General features: G+C 39.2%; 1 protein-coding gene across 1 annotated transcript in view; it reads left to right on the top strand.

Annotated features, from left to right (window-relative positions):
- Window positions 1-14,426, top strand: part of LOC130413089 (guanine nucleotide exchange factor VAV3) — a 61,362-nt gene extending 46,936 nt beyond the window's left edge. Inside the window, exons 21-27 of the mRNA XM_056738043.1 lie at window positions 796-861; window positions 1,296-1,330; window positions 1,921-2,037; window positions 3,120-3,207; window positions 3,691-3,793; window positions 9,163-9,314; window positions 11,544-14,426. Of these exons, the coding sequence (XP_056594021.1) occupies window positions 796-861; window positions 1,296-1,330; window positions 1,921-2,037; window positions 3,120-3,207; window positions 3,691-3,793; window positions 9,163-9,314; window positions 11,544-11,588 (606 nt within the window). The 3' untranslated portion in view covers window positions 11,589-14,426. The remainder of the gene's footprint in view (window positions 1-795; window positions 862-1,295; window positions 1,331-1,920; window positions 2,038-3,119; window positions 3,208-3,690; window positions 3,794-9,162; window positions 9,315-11,543) is intronic.
- Window positions 14,427-21,386: the final 6,960 nt, after the last annotated feature.

The raw sequence follows: 21,386 nt of genomic DNA, 5'->3' as shown, positions 1-21,386 counted from the left end.
TGCCAATACATTTTAAAATGAAATATGTTTTTTATATTTTTATGTTAAAATTCAGTTTCATTTTTCAGTGATAGACATTTTTCAGTTTTATTAGTTTACATAAAAGTGGTTGAACAACCTTGAATGTTATTTTTTTGGTGAAAGTTTGTCATTTGTCGAGGTTCACATTTTTTTAATTTTCACAATTATTGTGATGCAAACGTAAACCCAGATGTTTTTCCTTCACACAAACAAAACAAATGATTTTTTATAAAAATGCTGTCATGTTACTGATTCGCGGCTCAACACGGCGACGCTTTAAATAGCACAATACATCCATCTTTAAAGTAATCCAAATGACTCGGTTTATACTAAAAATGTCATTATGAGAGAAGAATCTTAATATTGTGAAATTATTTTACGGTTAGTATGTCATGTATCTACGTAAACAAACTCGCATCTTAAAATAAAAGAAACTCATGTGATAATACATACTTATAACGTGAGAGCATTTAGGACTTGAATCACTTTTCCTTTTGTTTTCTTTTGCGTTTGTTTTTCAACAAACTAAAACATTTGGCACCTTTAACAAAAGGAGTAAACATTGCATAAGTAGTGTGCTAACTATGTTGTTATCTCTCCAACAACAGGTTTTCCTCATTCTGCAAATATCTCTGTATTCTCACAATACTTTTTCAGCTCTGATAAACTCCTGCTGTAAATTTGTGCGGCGTGTTGTTAAGTACTAATTGTTACTGAATTATTAAGGGGGAGTTGCCCAGCTGAAAGTAATGTAATTATCTGCCATGGTTTCAGGGTAAAGTCCTGGCAACTAAGGAGATTGGCTTCTTTCCAAGCGACGCAGTGAAGCCTTGCCCATGTGTGAGTACACAATCCAGATTATATTGTAATGCAAAAATGATTCTATACGCTCTGACAAACATGACAAATATGATCAAGGCAAGGTTAGAATCGTCCAAGCGGGTCAGATTTTTCTGGTCTGTAGTGCTGATTTGTTGTGCGAGTAGCTTGTTATGTCATTAACTGGAAAATGATTGACAAATATAATTATGATTATGTGATACTGGGGAGAAAATATGTTGTGTTATCTTAACGAGTGCTATAAAACGATTTGTAGTTGTAAAATAATATGGAAGCTAAGGCAGATTTTGCAGCTTGATGAGCTTCATTGTCCCAGTCTTGCCGTTGAATAAATGGAAATCAGGTTAAAGAAAGGACTTTGTGTGTGCACGCTCTAATTTTTCTCTTTCATTCACTTTATCTCAACTGACTTTATCCCGTACATCTTTTTATAGGTTCCCAAACCGGTCGATTACTCTTCACAGCCATGGTACAATCTTTATTATCACTACCAGAATAATGTTCATGAAATAGTATTATCAGCATCTGTGATATTTTTCTTCTCAAAGTTGTTGGAAAGATACCTTATTGTTTAAGAAATCAATATAATAAATAAGATGCATACACATACTAACGGTAAATCTTGTCTAGGAAATATTTCACCTTAAAATCAAAACCAAAGAAAAACAATACATATTTTCCATAAAAAGATATCATTTTCCATACACTTTTCCCCAACATAACGCATGAAACGTTTCAATGTCATTCCTGTAATGCAGTGAATTTTTTTCTTTCTTTAAAGTTATAAAACTTTTTTTTTTATCAGATCACTCTTTAAAATGCTATTTAAAGCAAAATGATGGTATTAACAACAGCATTTCAGTTATCATATCTTTGCTCTGTCTCATCCACCAGCACTTTGATATTGACATTGATTTCTTGTGACTTTTCCGGGGTGTTAAGTGTTGACCTGTACAACCGCAGGCACAGGTCACCACCTTTCAAACCCCTGCATTATTAGCTCGTTAACCTTGTTTGTTGCCTGCCGCCTTCACCTCCGACCTCTGACCTTTCATTCAGGTTTGCCGGACCTATGGAGAGGCTGCAGGCGGAGGCTACGCTGCTTAACAGGATAAGCAGCACATATCTGGTCCGTCACAGGAGCAGAGAGTTGAATGAATACGCCATCAGCATCAAGTGAGTCTGAATGAGGATGCTAAAATATTGAACGCATATTTTTCACATATTCTCATTTTCACCCAAAACAAACAAACAAATATGAAGATTCATTGACATTTATGCATTTGGCGGATGCGTTTATTGTGACTCTCAGTGCATTTTAAACTACATATAATGATTTTTTTTACATTACAGTTTATTAGCGAGTTCACTCAGAATCAAACCCCACTAGTATGACTTACTTCTTTCCATAGAACACAATTTGTTTTATGATTGACTGGATGCTTACATCCATACAGGTAGAACGAATGGTAGCTGGAGCTTTTAAACAAAAAAAAGCACTTTATGAAAAATATCATGCAAGTGGATTGAACAGATAAATATAGTAGTCTTCAGCTTAACAATGAAATGAATAATAACATAAATGACCTTTTCCTTACACAAAGCTTTTGCTTAACATACTGGATGACTTGCTGTGCTTAAAAGCTCAAGTCATTTCTTGTAAATGCATGAAAATGAACAATGACTATATATCCATTTTTTGTTCTCTGAAGAAAGTAAGTCGTACTTTTGGAGTGACAGGAGGGTGGGTAAATGGGTCTGTTCATTGTGATCGGAAAGGTCTTCAATGTCATAGCATGGTGTTAGCAATGCCATTGTCAAATGTTCGACCTCCATAAAACATATTTAATATGATGCTTGACTGCACTGTAAGTCCTTTTTATTAAAAGCATCTGCTAAAATAAATCTGGTAATTTTAAAGTCAAGTCCACTTTCATTAGATTTGTTTTTTAAGCTCCCGCCTGTCTAAATAGCGCGCACACATGCAATTCCCTACGACGGCAAATAAATCGGCCATTCTTCTGAAAAGTCCCCTTGATTTTAGACAGTCCTGCACAGTTTGTGTCTAAAAAATGTGAGCCTTGAACTTTTAATCCAAGGACTAATGGAGACGCCCCACCCCTCGCTATCGACCCCTTTTCCTGCTTGAAAAGCTCTTTGCCCCATGCATTACTATGGCAGTTCCCCACAGGGGATAGGCTGCATCGATCGCAGTGATCACCAGAAAATTACTCTCATCATTTATTCATGGCCCACAGGTACAACAACGACGTGAAACACATCAAGATCTTAGCAAAGGAGGGATGCTTCCACATTACCGAAAACAGGAAGTTCAGAAGCATTTTAGTGAGTGCTGATTTTAATGACTCTTATACAGATGTAAAGAATTATTTTATAATGTATTCAATAAGGATTCCATTAATAGTATAAAGATCTGTTCATCATTTAAAGCGGAACAGTAAATAAAGTATAATTATTACAGTAAAGATAAATGTTTGCATTATGCAGGCATATTAGATTTGAAATCTCTTCTACAAGATGTCTTCTACAAGATGGCTTTTATTTTGTCATCTGTTTACCTTCTAAAGGACATTATAAAATCATCCTACTTTATGTCTCTGTTGTGTAGAAAAATCATGTCTTTTGTCGGCTTCCATTCAAAAACGCTTTTAGATTTGATTTTGCAAATGCCACTTAAATAACATTATTGGATTTCAAATGTTGAAGTCATATTGAATCTCTTATTATTTAATTTTTTTAATGGCTGTGGATTTTCAAATGACATCATGACGAGCATCTTTGAGTGTAACTGGCGTGTGTTCAATGCAGGAGCTGATCGAGTATTACAAACATCATTCTCTGCGGGAGGGATTCAGGACACTCGATACCACGCTGCAGTTCGCCTACCGAGAGCCGGAGAACGGAGCCAACAGTATGTACAGCTTCTAACAAGCACAGATTCTGATACAATTATCAAAGAACACACTTATACTCCATTACACAAATAACATTTCTCACTTCGAGTATAAACAGTGATTCATAATGTCACTAATGATGTTTTGAAACATAGCTGTAGACATGACATTGTTTTGATGTAGCTATGGTCGCCGGGGTCGTTGCTATAGCAGCAGTGTTTCTTCTTTGAAAGTGTTTTGAGCCGTTGCATGCTCTATTTGAGACCTCAAAGCATCGGTTTCGAGAGTTCACGCTTGTTCTTATGGTGTCGCATTTCTTGTTGTGATCGACAAAGAGCGTTTTTCACGCTCCTATTTGTTGTATTATTATCGTATGCTTCTGGATTTTACACGCTGTTGCATTCAGAAATGCATCGGAATGCATTTCATAATGCAGCGTTGAGTGTGCATGTTGTATTCACTTTGCTGATAGGGATGTTTTCGATGGTCGGTTTTCCACCGCAGGTAAACTTATGACTTGGTTGCACAACAATTTGAAGGAAATCTCGCTAAAGTTATTTAAAAAAATAAAATTGGCAAATTTTTATTGCTAGATGGCTGGTTTAATAGCATAGACATTTGAAGATAACGGGCTCGAGTACGAAGTACTTGTTACAGTTACAACAACCGTTAAGTTTGTACAACGTGATATCGCAGGGGAGCACGATTTATCATGTATTTTAGCGTGCTAAAGATTTCTGCCTTCCACTATTATTTAAGCATAAACGTTGCAATATTAATGGTTCAACCGCATTCACAAAACATATCATTATATCTTTTTCATGTTTGTAATCAATTGTATGGATGATGAGGCACCTTGTAAAACAGTGTCGCATAAATTCAGCAGCAGCAGATTATAACAGGCATCGGTTGGCTGTAAAGCGTTATAACTATGCTAAAATAAAATAATAATACGGTGTACAATCTTGTATAGACAAAATATTGAGCAAAATGTAATCAACAAAATGACAGAGTAATCGCGATTATTATCCCCGATGAAATTCTGATCAAAAGTGCGAAAACCAAAATGTCAGAATTATCGTGATTATTAACCGTGATGAAATTCCGATCAAAAGTGCGAAAACCAAAATGTCAAAATTATCGTGATTTTTAACCGTGATGAAATTCCGATCAAAATCGTGAATACCAGAATGTCAGAATTATCGTGATTATTAACCGCGATGAAATTCCGATCAAAATTGCGAATACCAAAATATCAGAATTATTGTGATTTTTAACCGCGATGAATTCCGATCAAAATTGAGAATACCAAAATGTCAGAATTATTGTGATTTTTAACCGTGATGAAATTCCGATCAAAATTGCGAATACCAAAATGTCAGAATTATTGTGATTTTTAACCGTGATGAAATTTCGATCAAAATTGCGAATACCATAATATCAGAATTATTGTGATTTTTAACCGCGATGAATTCCGATCAAAATTGAGAATACCAAAATGTCAGAATTATTGTGATTTTTAACCGTGATGAAATTTCGATCAAAATTGCGAATACCATAATATCAGAATTATTGTGATTTTTAACCGCGATGAATTCCGATCAAAATTGAGAATACCAAAATGTCAGAATTATTGTGATTTTTAACCGTGATGAAATTCCGATCAAAATTGAGAATACCAAAATGTCAGAATTATTGTGATTTTTAACCGTGATGAAATTCCGATCAAAATCGTGAATACCAGAATATCAGAATTATCGTGATTATTAACCGCGATGAAATTCCCATCAAAATTGCGAATACCAAAATATCAGAATTATCGTGATTATTAACCGCGATGAAATTCCCATCAAAATTGCGAATACCAAAATGTCAAAATTATTGTGATTTTTAACCGTGATGAAATTCCGATCAAAATCGTGAATACCAGAATATCAGAATTATCGTGATTATTAACCGCGATGAAATTCCCATCAAAATTGCGAATACCAAAATGTCAAAATTATCGTGATTATTAACCGTGATGAAATTCCGATCAAAATTGCGACTACCCAAATGAATTATCGTGATTTTTAACCGTGACGAAAAATGTGAGCAAAATTGTCATTAGCAAAATGTCAATATAATCGTGATTATCCTTTTATTATATCAAATATATCATTTCCATGTGATGGAAATTATGAGCAAAACTGCGGTTATCAAAGTGAAAAAATACTTGTGATCATTAATTGTGATTCAAATTTTTATCTTTATTATTTTACCCAGTATCCTGCCGCCCTATAATATCTAGCTTGCCAGGCATCGGCAAACATGTGCGTCAGCATGCGTACTTGAGTAGACAGCATCTGTCTGTTTCTGGCTTTGTGGATCATGAAAACCTTCTAGTAAGCTGACTGAGTGGTAATTTCCCAAGTGTAGAGAGAAAGAGTTACCATTTTTCTGCAGTGTCTGTTTGTTAACTTATGAGCTGTACTCACAGCCTGATCAGAGAGTTCGACGCATCACAGTTGACTCTCAGATGTGATTTTATTGTGGCTCTATATGACGATCTGATGCTCGGCTAGAGTCTCGTCAGTATTGAGAAGCGTTGACAGATTGCATGGCTGTTATCTGCTCTTGGGGAGATGTCACTCAAATAGATCACTGTTTAGACAAACAAAGACGACCAATGCTGTTTAACAATACTGACCGAGGAACCGATCTCCCAGCATGCATCGCTGCCTTATTTTTCCTTTATACCCTCATCCCTGAAGTCTATTTCAATTCATCACAGCTTCTTTCTCTCTTTAGATATGTTTTTTATCTCTGCTGTTGTTTGTGTGCCAATAAATGCAAATCACATGCTGTTGTTTTTGTCATGCCTGTCGGAGGTGCGCCAGTATTTCATAAACCTCTGTACGAGACCTTTTAACAGTTTCACACTCCTCATATTATTTTCTGTTATTTGTGTTTGCACGTAAAACTTTAATATATACAAATAAACAAGGATGCATGCCACACTCATGCCCTGTTCATATATGTTATTGACCTTATTAATAAACCAAATAATATAGCGAAATGTTTAGTTTGTGTTTTCTATGCTAACTTTCTTTGCAATTTTACTTACATCTAGTGTAGGACGTATTTGTGTAGAAAGCTTAAAGCTAGAAAAATCTGCATAGCAGAAATGAAGCATCTTCAGTTTGATTTGACCTCCGTTGTTTAAATAGGGAGTCAAGTCTGTACAAATTGCGACTGTTGGATACAGAAGTGATCACAGGCGGATGTTTGAGTGTCAGCTAAATTGCACGATGGCTTCCTCATCCACCTTCATATATTGTTTATATCCCCGAAGCGTTAAAGATGCTGTCAGTTTTGCAACAAATTCCCACGGAGGTAAATTGAGCCGTGCGGTTCGGATGACAAATATATAACCCTGAATATTTACGCCACGGGTAACTTCGCTGTGTTTAGGACGGGAGGAGTGAAGCTGTTGGAGAGTTTGCAGAATGGTGGGTGGACGGGGGTTCGGCTTTCCCGAGCGTTACCGGAGTGACGTGGGTGGAATTTAAAGACGGTGCCTGATGCCAGCGGCTCGGACATCACAGGCTGGATGGTGGTCAGAGACGAGGTCTTTCGGAGACACAGCATGTGCTCATGAATAAATTCATGGGATCGGTTCGCCTCAGCTCGGGCCGTCCCTTTAAAACTTTGAACAGATGTTTAAGAAAGACACAGCGAGAGAAGAGGCTTCTGAACCCGGTCAGAGTTGAACCGCTTGCCAGACAGCAAGAGTTAGAGAGAAAAATCATAAAAGGGGATTGCATGTCGGGTAACTCTGCATTTAACACATCAGTGTCCAGTGAAGAGATCTCACAGTTTAAAACCAGATGTTGTTGTTTTTCCCAACAATCTCTCTACAACCGTAATTGTGAGTTCGTTTAGTGTTCATCGAGGTGTTGTTAGTCACACCGACCGCCGTATTGCAACATATTGTGTTGCTGACACGCTAGGGGTCCGTGGCGCTCTGCGTCATGCTGGTCAGATGGAGCATCAGATGGCGATGGCGAGAACAGACGCTGGATGAGTTTTACTAGTAAACACAAACCCCACCGCCGGTTCTCTGTGGAACAACACATGAATAGATACACTCAAGCTCTGGCACCCTGCCACTGGTATTCCCATCCTTCTGCGTAAAACCGGTGGGAGGTTTTCCGAGCGAAAAAGCGAGTGATGACGCAGAGAACAGGGCTTTTTTAGAGTGTTTACAATCTGCTTGGGCTGCTAATGTTATGCTTCTATTAAACATGCTTTGTCTTTGCTTCTCTTCTGTCTCCTGTTGCCCCACCCCGATCCTCCCATGCCTCCGCCCTCCTCAGCTCCGTTGCTCTGCAGGCTTTCTTTTCTGACTACCGCCGGCCACAGCTTTGTCCCTCCCTCTGCAGCTCCATTCTGGTCAGGTACAGGTACATGTTTTCTCCTCCATTCATCCAATTTCGTTGAGGTCGGATCAAAGGCGCCACCTTTCTCCGTTCTCCCGCCAACCCCATTGAATTGCACCTGGGCGCTCATTTCATCCTGTGTTTTCGTTTGTGTCTGTTTGGAGATCGTTCATTGCAGTTTTTCTTTTTTGTAGCCGCACGCACCATATGTCCTTTGTCAGCCGCACGACTTTGACTGACATCCAGTGTGACTCATCATATCTCATTTCAGGCAGTTAGCTTATTAGATCCGTTATTACGGGCTTTTCCGTCAAGGGAGCCGTGATGAAAAGGAAGTCGGTCTAACTTTCTGACATCTTTCTTCCTCTTCGACAAACTTCTCACTTTGAGCTGGAAGACGGCTAACTGGCAGTCTGTACAAGTCTGCTTTTTCTAGAAGAGTTGAGGAAAGTCGTCCTGGCACACGGCTGGCGGAAGGCCGAGCTTCTCTGGCTGCCGTTCGCACGCTGTCATGAGCCTCTGAAGTCCGATAAAACAAAGGCTTGTTTGATCCTGCACCCGGCATGTCCCCCGGCTCGCCACAGTAGGACAACGGGTGTAACGTTGTCCATAGTGCTCCGGTAGTCAGTTAGCAGATAGAATGCACATGCTTAGTTTTTTATGAAGTAAAATCTTCCCAAATGTAATTAACCCAGCGGATTACGCTGTTGACAGATCTCGAGACGTGAGCAAAACAGCCACTTCAGCTGTGATTGGACCCGTCCCAGATTCACTGAGATCATTTATTTGGAGTGCATGTGCAAACACGTGAAGCAGCGCAGTGATTACAAGAGTCTCCTGAGAGACTCTACAGTCAGACTCGGAGGATTCGCTACACATATTCTCTCTCTTTCTCTTTTTTTCTGTTTTCGTTTCGTCTGATTCTTTTCGTTTTGTCGCTTAATGTCTGTTTTTTGCATCTACAGTGTTCACTCCTAAGGTGATGGGTGTTGCAATAGCCCGTTACGACTTCAGCTCCAGGGACACTCGAGAGCTGTCGCTGCAGGAGGGCGATGTGGTTAAGATCTACAGCAAAACAGCAGCCAACGGCTGGTGGAGAGGAGAAGTCAATGGGCGGGTAAGTGTGAAATACAAGCTTCTTATACACTTTCCACTGTTCTTTAAAAAAAGTATGTTAGAAACATCATCCAGCCATACGCAACCCAGTTTAAGGCTAGCAGGCAAACAGAACGATACATGTTAAACAGACAGACAGACAGATAAGCAGACATATTCATGGTAGAAAGACAGACAATTAAATAGATAGGCATACAGATACATGGTAGACAGAAAGATAGATAATAGACAGACAGACAGACAGACAGACAGACAGACAGACAGACAGACAGACAGACAGATAGATAGATAGATAGATACATGGTAGACAGACAGATAGGCAGACAGAAACGTGGTAGACAGATTGACTGAAGTATAGATAGATAGATGGGCAGACAGATACATGGTAGACAGAAAGATAGATAGCAGACAGACAGACAGACAGACAGACAGACAGACAGACAGACAGACAGACAGACAGACAGACAGACAGACAGACAGACAGATAGATAGATAGATAGATAGATAGATAGATAGATAGATAGATAGATAGATAGATAGATAGATAGATAGATAGATAGATAGATAGATAGATAGATAGATAGATAGATAGATTGTAGACAGATAGACAGGCAGACAGACAGATACATGGTAGACAGATAGACAGGCAGACAGACAGATACATGGTAGACAGATAGACAGACCTATGGATAGGCAGGCATACAGACAGATGGGCAGACAGATACATGGTAGACAGATAGACAGACACATAGACAGGCAGACAGACAGATACGTGGTAGACAGATAGACAGACAGATACGTGGTAGACAGATAGACAGACAGATAGATGAGCAGACAGATACATGGTAGACAGATAGACAGACACATGGTAGACTGATAGACAGACACTTAGACAGGCAGACAGACAGATACGTGGTAGACAGATTGACTGACGTATAGATAGACAGGCAGACAGATACATGGTAAAGTAGATCTGTCTGTCTATCTGTCTACCACGTATCTGTCTGTGGTAGGTGGAGATGGTGGTCTAGTGGGTTAAACCACTGAACTGTTAATCAAAAGGGTGCTGGTTCGATCCCAGCAGCCACCACCAGTGTGTCCTTGAGCAAGACACTTTATTCCATGTTCATGGGGATTGTCCCTGTAATAAGTGCACTGTAAGTCGCTTTGGATAAAAGCGTCTGCCAAATGACTAAATGTAATGTAAAATGTAAATGTAAAGAGATAGATGGACGTGTAGATAGGCAGGGAGGCAGACAGACATATCGACGTAAAGATAGGCAGACAGACAGACAAACAGATACATGGAAGACATATAGACAGACGTGTAGATAGGCAGACAGGCAGACAGATAGACAGACATATAGTTAGGCAGGCATACAGACAGGCAGACAGATACGAATAGATGGGCAGGGAGGCAGACAGACGTATAGATGGCAGGGAGGCAGGCAGACAGACAGATAGATACATGGTAGACAGACAGACAGATGATAATCAGACTGATAATCAGATAGACAGAGACAGAAGGACAAGAAACCACACTGAAAATGCATGATCATCGATTTAAGCCGCATTCTTTCATTCTGAGCTCAAAAGCTTGTTTGTACTTAAAGCACATTGAACAGTCAAATGTTTTCTAAACCTCTTGAGCTGTACAATAATGATTTCATCAGGGACACTGTCAGTGTTTTTAGTCAACAAAACTTTCAGGGCTGTTTCATAAATGTTAGAATTAGATTTTAGCATCAGTGCTTTGAGAGCTTTTCACTGTCTCCTCTTTTCTGTCTATGTTTGTGAGACACCATGTCATATACCAGCATCTCAAAGTATCTCATCCGTCCACAATCCTGCTCCATATATCTGTATCGTGACTCAACATCGCGGCTCTGATTGGCTGTCAATTGTCACTATAAATTGGAAAAAGTCACACAGCTAGGCCTCAGTTTGACGGAGGTTATGGTTACTTTCTGGTTAGTCACATCTAGAATTGAGAGCCTGTCTTGTGAATAAACTGCACTCTCTCTTTCCATTGGCCGATCAAAGAAAAACTGCTCTGTCATACTATCATGTTGAATATTATTGCTCAGACTCGTGGGAAGTGCTAAGCATCCAAACCACTTCCAGATGACACATCCTCAAGGTTATCCAGGCATAGTGACGCAAATCCTCTGTTATACCCCCCACACCGCTCTCATCTAATCACTCATTCCCTCTGTTCTCTCATCCACAGGTGGGCTTGTTCCCTTCCACCTACGTAGAAGAAGGAGAGGAATGAAGGTGTGAACGGAAGAGAAAGGAAATGGATCACTAAGAAGGCAGAAATACGCGGCTTTTGATCGGCCGTCTCTCTCTGTTTCTCATCCTGAAGTGCCTCAGAGGGTGTGCTCGGGGTGCGATGGATGACGGACTGTCTCTCAGACAACAGATTATCAAACACAACCCCGGTGCACACGTGGACCGGACTGCATTTACAACCGCCCGGGGTGCTGGATGAATTCAGACCTGTGCGTCCTGTTTCCGGCGACACGGAACGGATGGAATGGCACTGAGATGACGCCATGAGCTATTTTTGTGTGTCTGTTGGCGCTAACCTTGCCGGAGTCCTGCTTACCTAAACTCCGCCCAGAGGTGCTTTTTTTACACGCGCATACCACCTCCCTCTCCCACCCATTCATTCATCTCAGATTAAGATCACAGACGTGTCATGTCGGCGCTCGAACGTAATTGATCGCTGTATTTCTTAAGTAATCTCTCATTTTCAGAGTTCTGCTTTTGTACGTCGCCCCGTTTGTGCGCTTATCTTGGCAGATGCATTGTGGGGTTGTCGCGGCCCGTTTATCTGATTCGTGTGTTACGGCATCGCCGGGGAAACGTTCAACGAGTTGGCACCAGCCAGGCAGTTGACGGCAAACAAAAGGCTTCGCAGTGACAGGCCTGTAAACAGCTTTTTTCGGCGCTGGAAACATCGAGTCTCTTCATGCAGAAAGGATCCTGTTAGATACCACAGGCACCGCTTCTCACTCAAATAATGAGAGGGATTTACACACATTTGCAGGAATAATTGACACTTTGGAGAAAAACTAACCAGATAATTCGGCTTTATATCCACCCAGAGGACCAAAGCATTGCACGTCTCTCAGAATGTGTCTCGTAACGAGACCGATACGGGTTGTGGAAATCTGATGTTGATCATCTCAAAGTTGTAATCTTGTCTGGATCAATAGGATCCGGAGAATGATCTGTAAATGTAAAGATGTCAGTTGTCTGTGCTGACGGGTTGATGGATGTGTCGGCATTGTTTCACATCCTCCATCACTGAAATCCTCTCAGATGTAGCTACGGGATTCATTCTCACAAGGGTTTCCAGAGCTGTTATGAACTCGGTAGATTCTTCACCTGCCTCCAGCTAAACATAGATGTGCGAGCTTAAAACTGTTAAAACGCGATGAAACAAAAGCCAGTTGAAGCGACCGTGTTTAAAAGGGAAAAGGTCATGTCAGGAAACGCTCCAAACCGCTAGATTTTCGTCAATGGTTAGATAAAAGCGCTCTTACAAAGAACATTTGTTTATTTGTGATCGGAAAAGAGAGCTTGACAGGAAAACGCATTCACAGAACTGAGGAAGGCAGAACAAACGTGAGCTACAGCCATAAAGAGCTGGCAAACAAAAGAAACTTAAACATGCCTGTAGTCCAGACCGATACTTAATACACCTAATACTTAATCTCCTTTTTGTTTGTTGCTTTCTTTTAGATTTCCAAAGATATACTAAATGTATAGTTGTCATCTGATACCGAGCGAGAATAGATTTTTTTATTGATGAACTATGCGAAGACACGTCAAGTGTTATTTCTTTTGCACTTATGCTTTTTGTTGTTCTTATGTTGTTTCAATTGCCTCCATTGTTTCCCACATCTCTAAGTCACTTTGGATAAAAGCGTTTGCTAAATGTAAATGAGTAAAAATTGTTTAATATTTATTTAAATATCTGTTTTATGTTTGAATTGGACAAATGTATAAAAATCAGTGTTGTTGTTTTTGGATTTATAATGTGAATAATGTATTGTTGAGTCTTGATCCGTTTCGCTGCCCTTCTGACACATTGTAGTGCAAAGTAACACCACCAGGGGGCAGCAGCACAACCAGGTGCGTCACTCCCATCCTTCTCTACAGTCTTAATCTTTCTTTTTTTCATAGTCATTATAATCGCATCTACCATCGGTTTACAGCACAGTCCAGATCAGGGCTAACCCTCCTTTATGTTCAAAGGTTAAAGGTCAGTTTCAGTATCGCTGTTTTTCTTCTTTTTGGGCATTAACTGAAAGAGGATTTTTGGTGGGGCACTGAAATCTGGAGTAAGATCCGTGCCCAAGGCAGATTATAGTCTCCTCCTGGGTGCACTGTTCCCTACACTCAAACTGCGAGCAGTAGAATTGGTTTTCTAAGCTTTCTCACCGGTAATCTGTTCCCACTCCGCTCTCCCCAGAGATGAACCCTGACAGGACGGATTTAACAGGCTTCCACACATCCTTATATATTTATATACAGCAGAGTCTGTGGGCCACTAATCACCCAGCGATCTCTAACCTCGACGGAACAGGATTTCTGCCTCTCTCTCTCTCCCACACACGCAATATCTTCCTCTATGTTCTTTATCTCACACCTTTATAATCCTATCTTATTCTGCTCTCCTGTGGATGTCTTTCATAATCTTGGGGTGCTGAAGCTGGGCTGTCCCATCATGCCTTTGCGAAAAAATAAGGCGTACTTGTCTCATGTGTTGTGTTGTCGTGTTCTTTGATTATTTTTGGAAATATTGTATAAATATTGTAAGTGACTTGTGGCAATTCCTTGGGGCTGTTGAACTAGCAAAAAAGCCTTATTTATGTAACGCAACGGCGGTATACTAACGGTACACTGAGTATCTCATGGATCGGTTGACCACTGAAGCCAAAGACGTAGCACGTTTGATGCCTAGCCTAGTCACCATGGAAACCGCCGGTGTGGCCTAACCCGTAGCTGTGCAATTTTGAGTGTCCTACAGCGGCACATGCTGTATCACACCTGTACTGTACATATGTAAAGTCACAATAAAAATGTATATAGCTTCTTTTTCAAATCGTCTTGTGTTTTGTGTCATTTTTAAGGATAAATTATCTTGTGTGTGTATGGCTTAATGATGAACATTAAATCGATGCACTTATTAACTCAAACTGCAGAATAGATACATACAGTTATGATCTGTTTATACCTGCGGGTGTATGACTTGACTGCTTTAAAGCTTTTTTTTATGGACAGCTTGACAGCAGATTTTCTCAATATATATATTTTACGCACTCTCAGATTTCACATTTTCAAATAGTTGTTTCTCTCCCAAATGTTGCCATATCCTAAGAAACCATACATGATTGGAAAGCTTTTTTTATTCAGTTTTTAGATTATGTATAAATCTCAACTTTGGAAAGTATGACTGGTCTGGTCCAGGGTCACATATATCCTGTCAATCAAATTAGGATATATGCAATGAATTTGTGATCCGTATTTAGAAAATATTAAGAAACATCACCAGTTTAATGTTGAATATACGTAGTCATTATATTAATTGATAACATTTAGAAAGTTAATAAATTGAATCTTCAGAATTGGTGTATCACTTCATCTTTAAAACTGAAGCAAATCTGTTGGGTGTGAACACACCCTAAATCATTTTTATAAAGTATTACCACTACTAGTGTAGAGAAATATGCACCCTCCCAAACCAAATCAATACTTTGACTTGTTTCGCACTTTTAGTTTTTTACTGCCAGTGCAGAACTGCAGAAAGTAAAAGTTTAAGCACAACAGGATCTTATGAGACCTTTCTTTTAGTTAGCTCACAAACATGCGTCAGTTCTCCGGGTTGAAGTTCAAGATAACTACTTCGCCATCAACTTCATGAAAGCGTGCGAGAGAGACGTGTCAATCTCCATCTGCTGTAGCTGATATGGAGAATGCGTTCTGAGGACGACAACGGGTCATTGATGATGAGATGCTGGAAGTGTTTCCTGAAAGTCAATCCCACCAGCCAAAGACCTGAGTGGATGAAGATTGATTTACAGAAGAGTTTCTCCTCCGCTCACGGCTCCTACGGTAGACATTCGCTTCTGATGCAAACTTTAAGAAATAAGACACCTGGAACTAAAGATGCCTTAAACCACATCAAAAGTGACATCCATCCACAAAACAAACTGCTTTTTGTATACCTGCCTCCATCAAGATGAAACCGTCTTTGACATTTAACAAATGCAGCCGGTTTTGTGTTTGTCTCTTATAGATTGAACCTGTACCTCTGCCCTTCTTGGTATTACATCGCAGTCTGTGGAGGATATTGTTTTTTAATATTGGAGCTATGCTAAACACGTTTTGAGAGGCAGTAGAAAGCTGGTAGTATTTGCTGTCTGGGAGCAGCGGCTGCTTGACGTCTCCACAAGGCCTTGTGTTGGCAGCGATTGGCTGTTCGACGCAGTCCCGCTAGCCATCTGGGAGCCGTCATTGGAAAAGACATCAGCCGATGTAAATATCACATCCTGTTCCCCACTTCCATACGCCATCCCCTGATGCACTAACAGCAACTACACATTTAGTTTCACAGAAATAAACACGCCATTGCAGAATTGATGACTTTTTTGTATGACACTATACTATAATGGTAGGGTGAGGTACGATACTTAAAAGTTTCTCTTTTGTAATCGTACAACTTCTTTTAAGAATTCCATTTGCTTACACAAGTGAAAACACTTAATTTGTTGATTTTACTGAAAAACTTTATTTTGTTTTGTTTTTGCAAAAATGAAACGAGTTCTGTTGGTTCAGAGAAATAAATATGCCATTGCTGTTTCCAGAGTTTCTCTCTTGTAATCGTATGCAACTCTCAAAGAATAGCATTTAGTCGCCTACACTGTGAATTTATTGACTTTTATTGAAAAAGGTTTTTTTACTTAGTTTTTTTTTTGTGTTGTTTCGCAGTATATAAAACGAAATCAAAGAAAGTCATACTATATACAATAAAGTCAAATTTATTGATTTTTATTTATTTATTTGTTTGAAAATTATGAAAACAAAACATTTTTCACAAATAAAATCTACTTTCTTAAGATTATGCTTTAAACTGAAATTATACATTTTCCTCTGTAGTAAGCAATTAAAACTGTTTTTTCTTACCCCAATTTTGAGATAAACACATTTTTTATATACATACATTTATATACATTTTCTTTTTTGTGTGTTCAACAGGGATGGCTGCAATGTGTAGTAAATTTATAACCATCCCTTGACCAATGAGAATTCCAGATGTCCTTTTGAAAGCACAATTTGCTGTATTCCCGCTTGATGTAAAACTGACCCTGGCTATTTCCACCCCCCGAAATCAATCTTATGCGATTCTATCCGTCAAATGCTCTCCTGGAGCTTCCTTTAGTGTGTAGACACCCTTAATGCTTCATGGTTTAGCGCTCAGTATTTCAAAGTGACCTGTGAACCAGTAACTGAGGTACTGTAATAAACCCAAAGGTCCCCAGGAAACATTAAACAGCACTTCCTCTGAACTGAGCCACACACACAGACTTGCAAACCGATGGAATCCATCAACAGATCTCTGCCATCAGTCGGAGTGTATCTTGCACCGAGCGAGTCTCGTGTCTATCCGCCACTTGAACCCGATAAGATAAGACCATCTCGGTGGTTTTTGTGAAAAGGAATCTGCTGTCTGCAAGCGAACAGAATCTCACCACCGATCTGCTGATGCTCTCGCTGGAAGGAAGTGCAGCTCTCACTTTGCTTTCAGGGTGGGCTAGTTTTCACCTATCAACGTGCGGGACGAGGAATGCTTTTACTCTTATCTGCATCCTGATCTGTGTTTGAAAAAATGTCTTAATCTTTCATGGAAACATAGGATCATGGTCTCAAACAACAATGTACAGGTTATTGTTGGCCGATACAATTTTTTGTACCTGTTGTAGGTAAAGCACCCTTTCTATAATATTCCTCCTTAATCCCCTCTAAACTCACATTCAGGTTTGGTTTTGCTGCAGTAAGGAATTTTCAACAAGTGTAGCGTTACTTCTGGCAGGTCATGTGAGGTCAGCTTGCATCAGATGGTCACATCAGGTGCAGCTAATCAACGTTAACCAATAGTCATACAACACACACTAGACTGCGTCCTAGTTAAGTTCCTTTCTTTACTCCTTATCAGCTGCTTAATCGTGTTGCACCTTAAACCCACCTCCATCCCCATCTCCACCTTATCTGCCTGTTTCTTCTGATCTTTCAATTTAATCCTGTTACGCATCAGGAACTGTTCAGGTTCCCCAGACGGGGGGACATGTATTTCTGCGCTTCTGCTATGTCCATGCAAGGCTGCATGGACGGGCAAAGAGTTTGTACAGAACAGTTTCAATCCGCCAAACTAAATATATGCTTTCGTTAAATAATTGACGACAGTGGTCCTGACAGAAATGATACGGTGTATAATAAAATACTAATAATTAGATCTATGCAATCCCACAGTTTCTTCACAATATAATTTTACATATATTAGATTATAGACTATATTTCTATATGATTGCCCATTAAATGGTATGAAAGTACAATAGTGAAATTATTGCTCGTTCAGAAATGTTCGTTGTTTTGCATTGTTGATGCACGTTTATCTGTTTGGCTCATGAAGAGCGAGTGATTCCTAAACCGAAGCGTTCCGGCTGTGTCAAATCCCTTGCGCTCTCCTGGAATGCCTGCAGGTGTATTCCACTTTTATTTGTCATCCACAAATGTGATGGCCTCAGCTATTCTCTCCCTCTCCAAAGATTGGGCATTACGGATGAACTCGCTGTGGTCTGGGTAAGCAGACTATTTACTTCTAAAATACATTACGCAATTAACATTAATATACATTAATAAGACTGCAACAAAAGAGGTGTTCTTTTTTTTTATATTAAGCATTCGAGTTGCAGTAACTGCAGTGACACTTGAATTTTACTTAAAGGAGCGACTGAAGCGACTGGAATGTATAATCTGTCCAGACTGCACCACTCCCCTTTTCTCTATTTATCTCTGTTTATGAACGTTATATAGTGTGTATACTGTATACAATACCGACTGTAAAATCTTTTGGGGATTTTTTTGACATGTACTCCAAAATAATATTAATTCAGTTGGTTTATCGCTATTATTACGAGTTGCGTCTTGTTCTTATTCTCTGTGCACTGGAAGCCTCTGTCACCAAATCAAATTCCTTACGTTTGTGTAATGTATGTGACCAAATAAAGTTCATTCCTATTGAGAACAAAAACTGCAATCTTCCCTATTTCTTGTCGCGTTTGAACATCTTTCTGTGTGTACAAAGCAGAATCCTTTGAGAAGATCTGCACAGTCGGGAGTGTTGGCTGTCAGATACGTTTCTGTGTGTGAAGCACATGAGACAACAGTTCAGTATTTGTATTCCCCACGGCTTGCTTTCAATGCAAGAGCTATTTTGTTAGCTAACAACCGTATGCTGCCAGTAAAGTAACTGAAGCATGATTCTACATTCTCTCTGCTTTATTTTAAGTTCGAAAGTCTTGTGCAAATTAAAGTTAAGTGTTCTATTTGCTCTAATGGTAGCAGACAATTATTTATTCTTATCATCCAGCCCTAACAAGAGTAACGGTGAACAAATTTGGCACAATGTTCTAGAAGGAGCTCGGCCCCAAGACATAGTGTTGGCCCAGATCCGGCCTGCATCTGGCCCGATTGGAATCCACACGTACCAGATGTGGGACGAATCTGAGCCAAACTATGTTGCTGTGTGGGTGGTTGCATAGATTAATATGGACCTTACATCTAAATGTTCTCTTCAAACCAGTGTTTGTCGGTCTTAAATCCGTCTCATTAAGAACCAAAAATAAGATTCCCTTTGGCTTACTTTTCATTGCAATCCATACTTCCATGGTGACTAATAAACTGTCAACAACTCTAGATTGACAACAGGCTAATGGATATGACGCTGAACTCCTTTAAGAACAACAATAAAGGATTAAAAAAAGGGACAAAAATATCTAAGCCACACTCAACAGTGGAATAAAGGTGTTTTTATATACGCTTTGAAGAATGATCAGGCTCCTTCTGAACTAACATTTGAACATCTTTCAATTAATAATGCAATATTAGTTTAAGAATTTAAGAACCACACAAACCAGAAGAAATGAAAATCCCTACGTAAACCAGCACAGTAATGACAGAATGACATTTAGAAAAGAACATTGGGTGAGACCTTAATATTTGATCTAATACAAATTAGATTTATTTCCCAGAGAAAGAGACCCATTAACGGTAAGGTACGCTTAAGGTTTCCTTTAAATTTTTATTTTTATTGTTTCAAACTGCACTCTTATTATCAATATTAACATTGACCCAAAACAAAAAGATCAGAGCTACACCATCCTTTACTTAATAGCTCTGTATGCTTACTGCATGTTAACAATCGTCTTGTGTTTTTCTATTTTCACTTCTAAGCATTTTTATGAGACATCTGAAACAAAGTTGAATCTCCAATATGATCGAAACTGATATTTGTGTTTTAAAGTGGGTGAGTGCCATTGTTTCACTTTATAGTTCGTTCAGATGAATGTGGGCTAGAGGTACTTTTACAGGTCTGTACTTTTAGTTCCATCTCTGACCGTCTCCGCTAGAATCGTTTCCCCAGAGATACCAGAGAGAATAAAGAACCGCATTAGCCTAATAACGAACATCTGGTGGCCATTCATTAACTTGACCATCTTTAAAGTCCTCGACCTGCAATGTCATTTTACACTCGTTGAGATCCAACTTTGGTCAAATCAACAAAGAGTTTGTGTAGAAAAGCTTTAAAGGCAGGAGAGAGGGACGGCTCAAAGACTCTCATTAGTTGATTGAACGCTCGCAGTGGGATGTTTTGGAGCGGATGATCAGAGGAACGGATCGACAGAGGGGCGAGAGACTCGGATCTCTGTGACCTCTGATTAAAACAGCTTTCACAATACAGGAACTTTTACAATTTGATGTTGTGCTGCTGAGATAGTGCAGCTTTGTAAATTCATTTAATCGCAGTGGAAATCCAGACAACAAAAAATTCAGCAGATGGGAAATTGGGGGCTATTTTTATGTAATTATTTATTTTTATATTGATACTGCTCTCCTCTAACCCTGCTTACTGAGTGGTTACCACTACCAGGACCTCACAATAGTTTAATTTTTCATAGAATTTTGTTTTTTTGATATTTGATATTATATATATATATCATATTTTATATATTTTATAAATAATAAATCCTATATTTTTATAGACGTATTTTATTTTTTCATAGTAACACAGGGCTGACAAATACTTTGAAAAAGGAGAAACCTTTCAAAGATCGTAACATTTCATTCATCTTATATATCAACAGTCTAAAAACATTTAGATAAAAGAAAGATATCAATGACTATTATTTTTGTCATCAGCAGAGCCAGACCGTATAAAAAACATAAATCATTCCAACTATGAAGAGCATTTCATGTGCTTTTTATACAATAAACACACTTTTTGAACATAAATCACGTAACTTTAAAATACAGATGCAAAATTGTGTAAAAATAGCGATTCATTGCCAACTGCACGAAATACGGCGTACCGTTCTACTCCAAAACTCATTGCATGAAATGTTGTTATTCAAAACCATCAGTGTATGGGGTGGGTGTCTGGTGTTCACACCTCTTGCTTATCTGGCGGTGTAAAGGGCATGCCGTGGGTCTAAATAATGCATTACATCTTTAGTTTATATTGGCCATGTTGCAAAAGAAGTCTATTTCCTCACTGCCAGAGAAAATATGCTTGCAGTGTTGCTGAGCTGTGTGTGAAAGAGAGAGAGCGCAATATGCTTCTTGTATATTTGGATCTCTGTGACTCAGTTTTGTATTCTGGAGAGGTGTGAAAACTAACTGGGAAAATGGCAAGAATAATCTTCAGTCATACACCTGCCTCTGCCCCGGGGACGAGGCTGTGCCGGAGAATATTTTTATTTTTATTTGTATGCATTTGTCA

This window comes from Triplophysa dalaica, chromosome 23, assembly GCF_015846415.1.
Source record: "Triplophysa dalaica isolate WHDGS20190420 chromosome 23, ASM1584641v1, whole genome shotgun sequence".
Classification (NCBI taxonomy): domain Eukaryota; kingdom Metazoa; phylum Chordata; class Actinopteri; order Cypriniformes; family Nemacheilidae; genus Triplophysa; species Triplophysa dalaica.
This window is presented reverse-complemented; position numbering and strand designations above follow the sequence as displayed.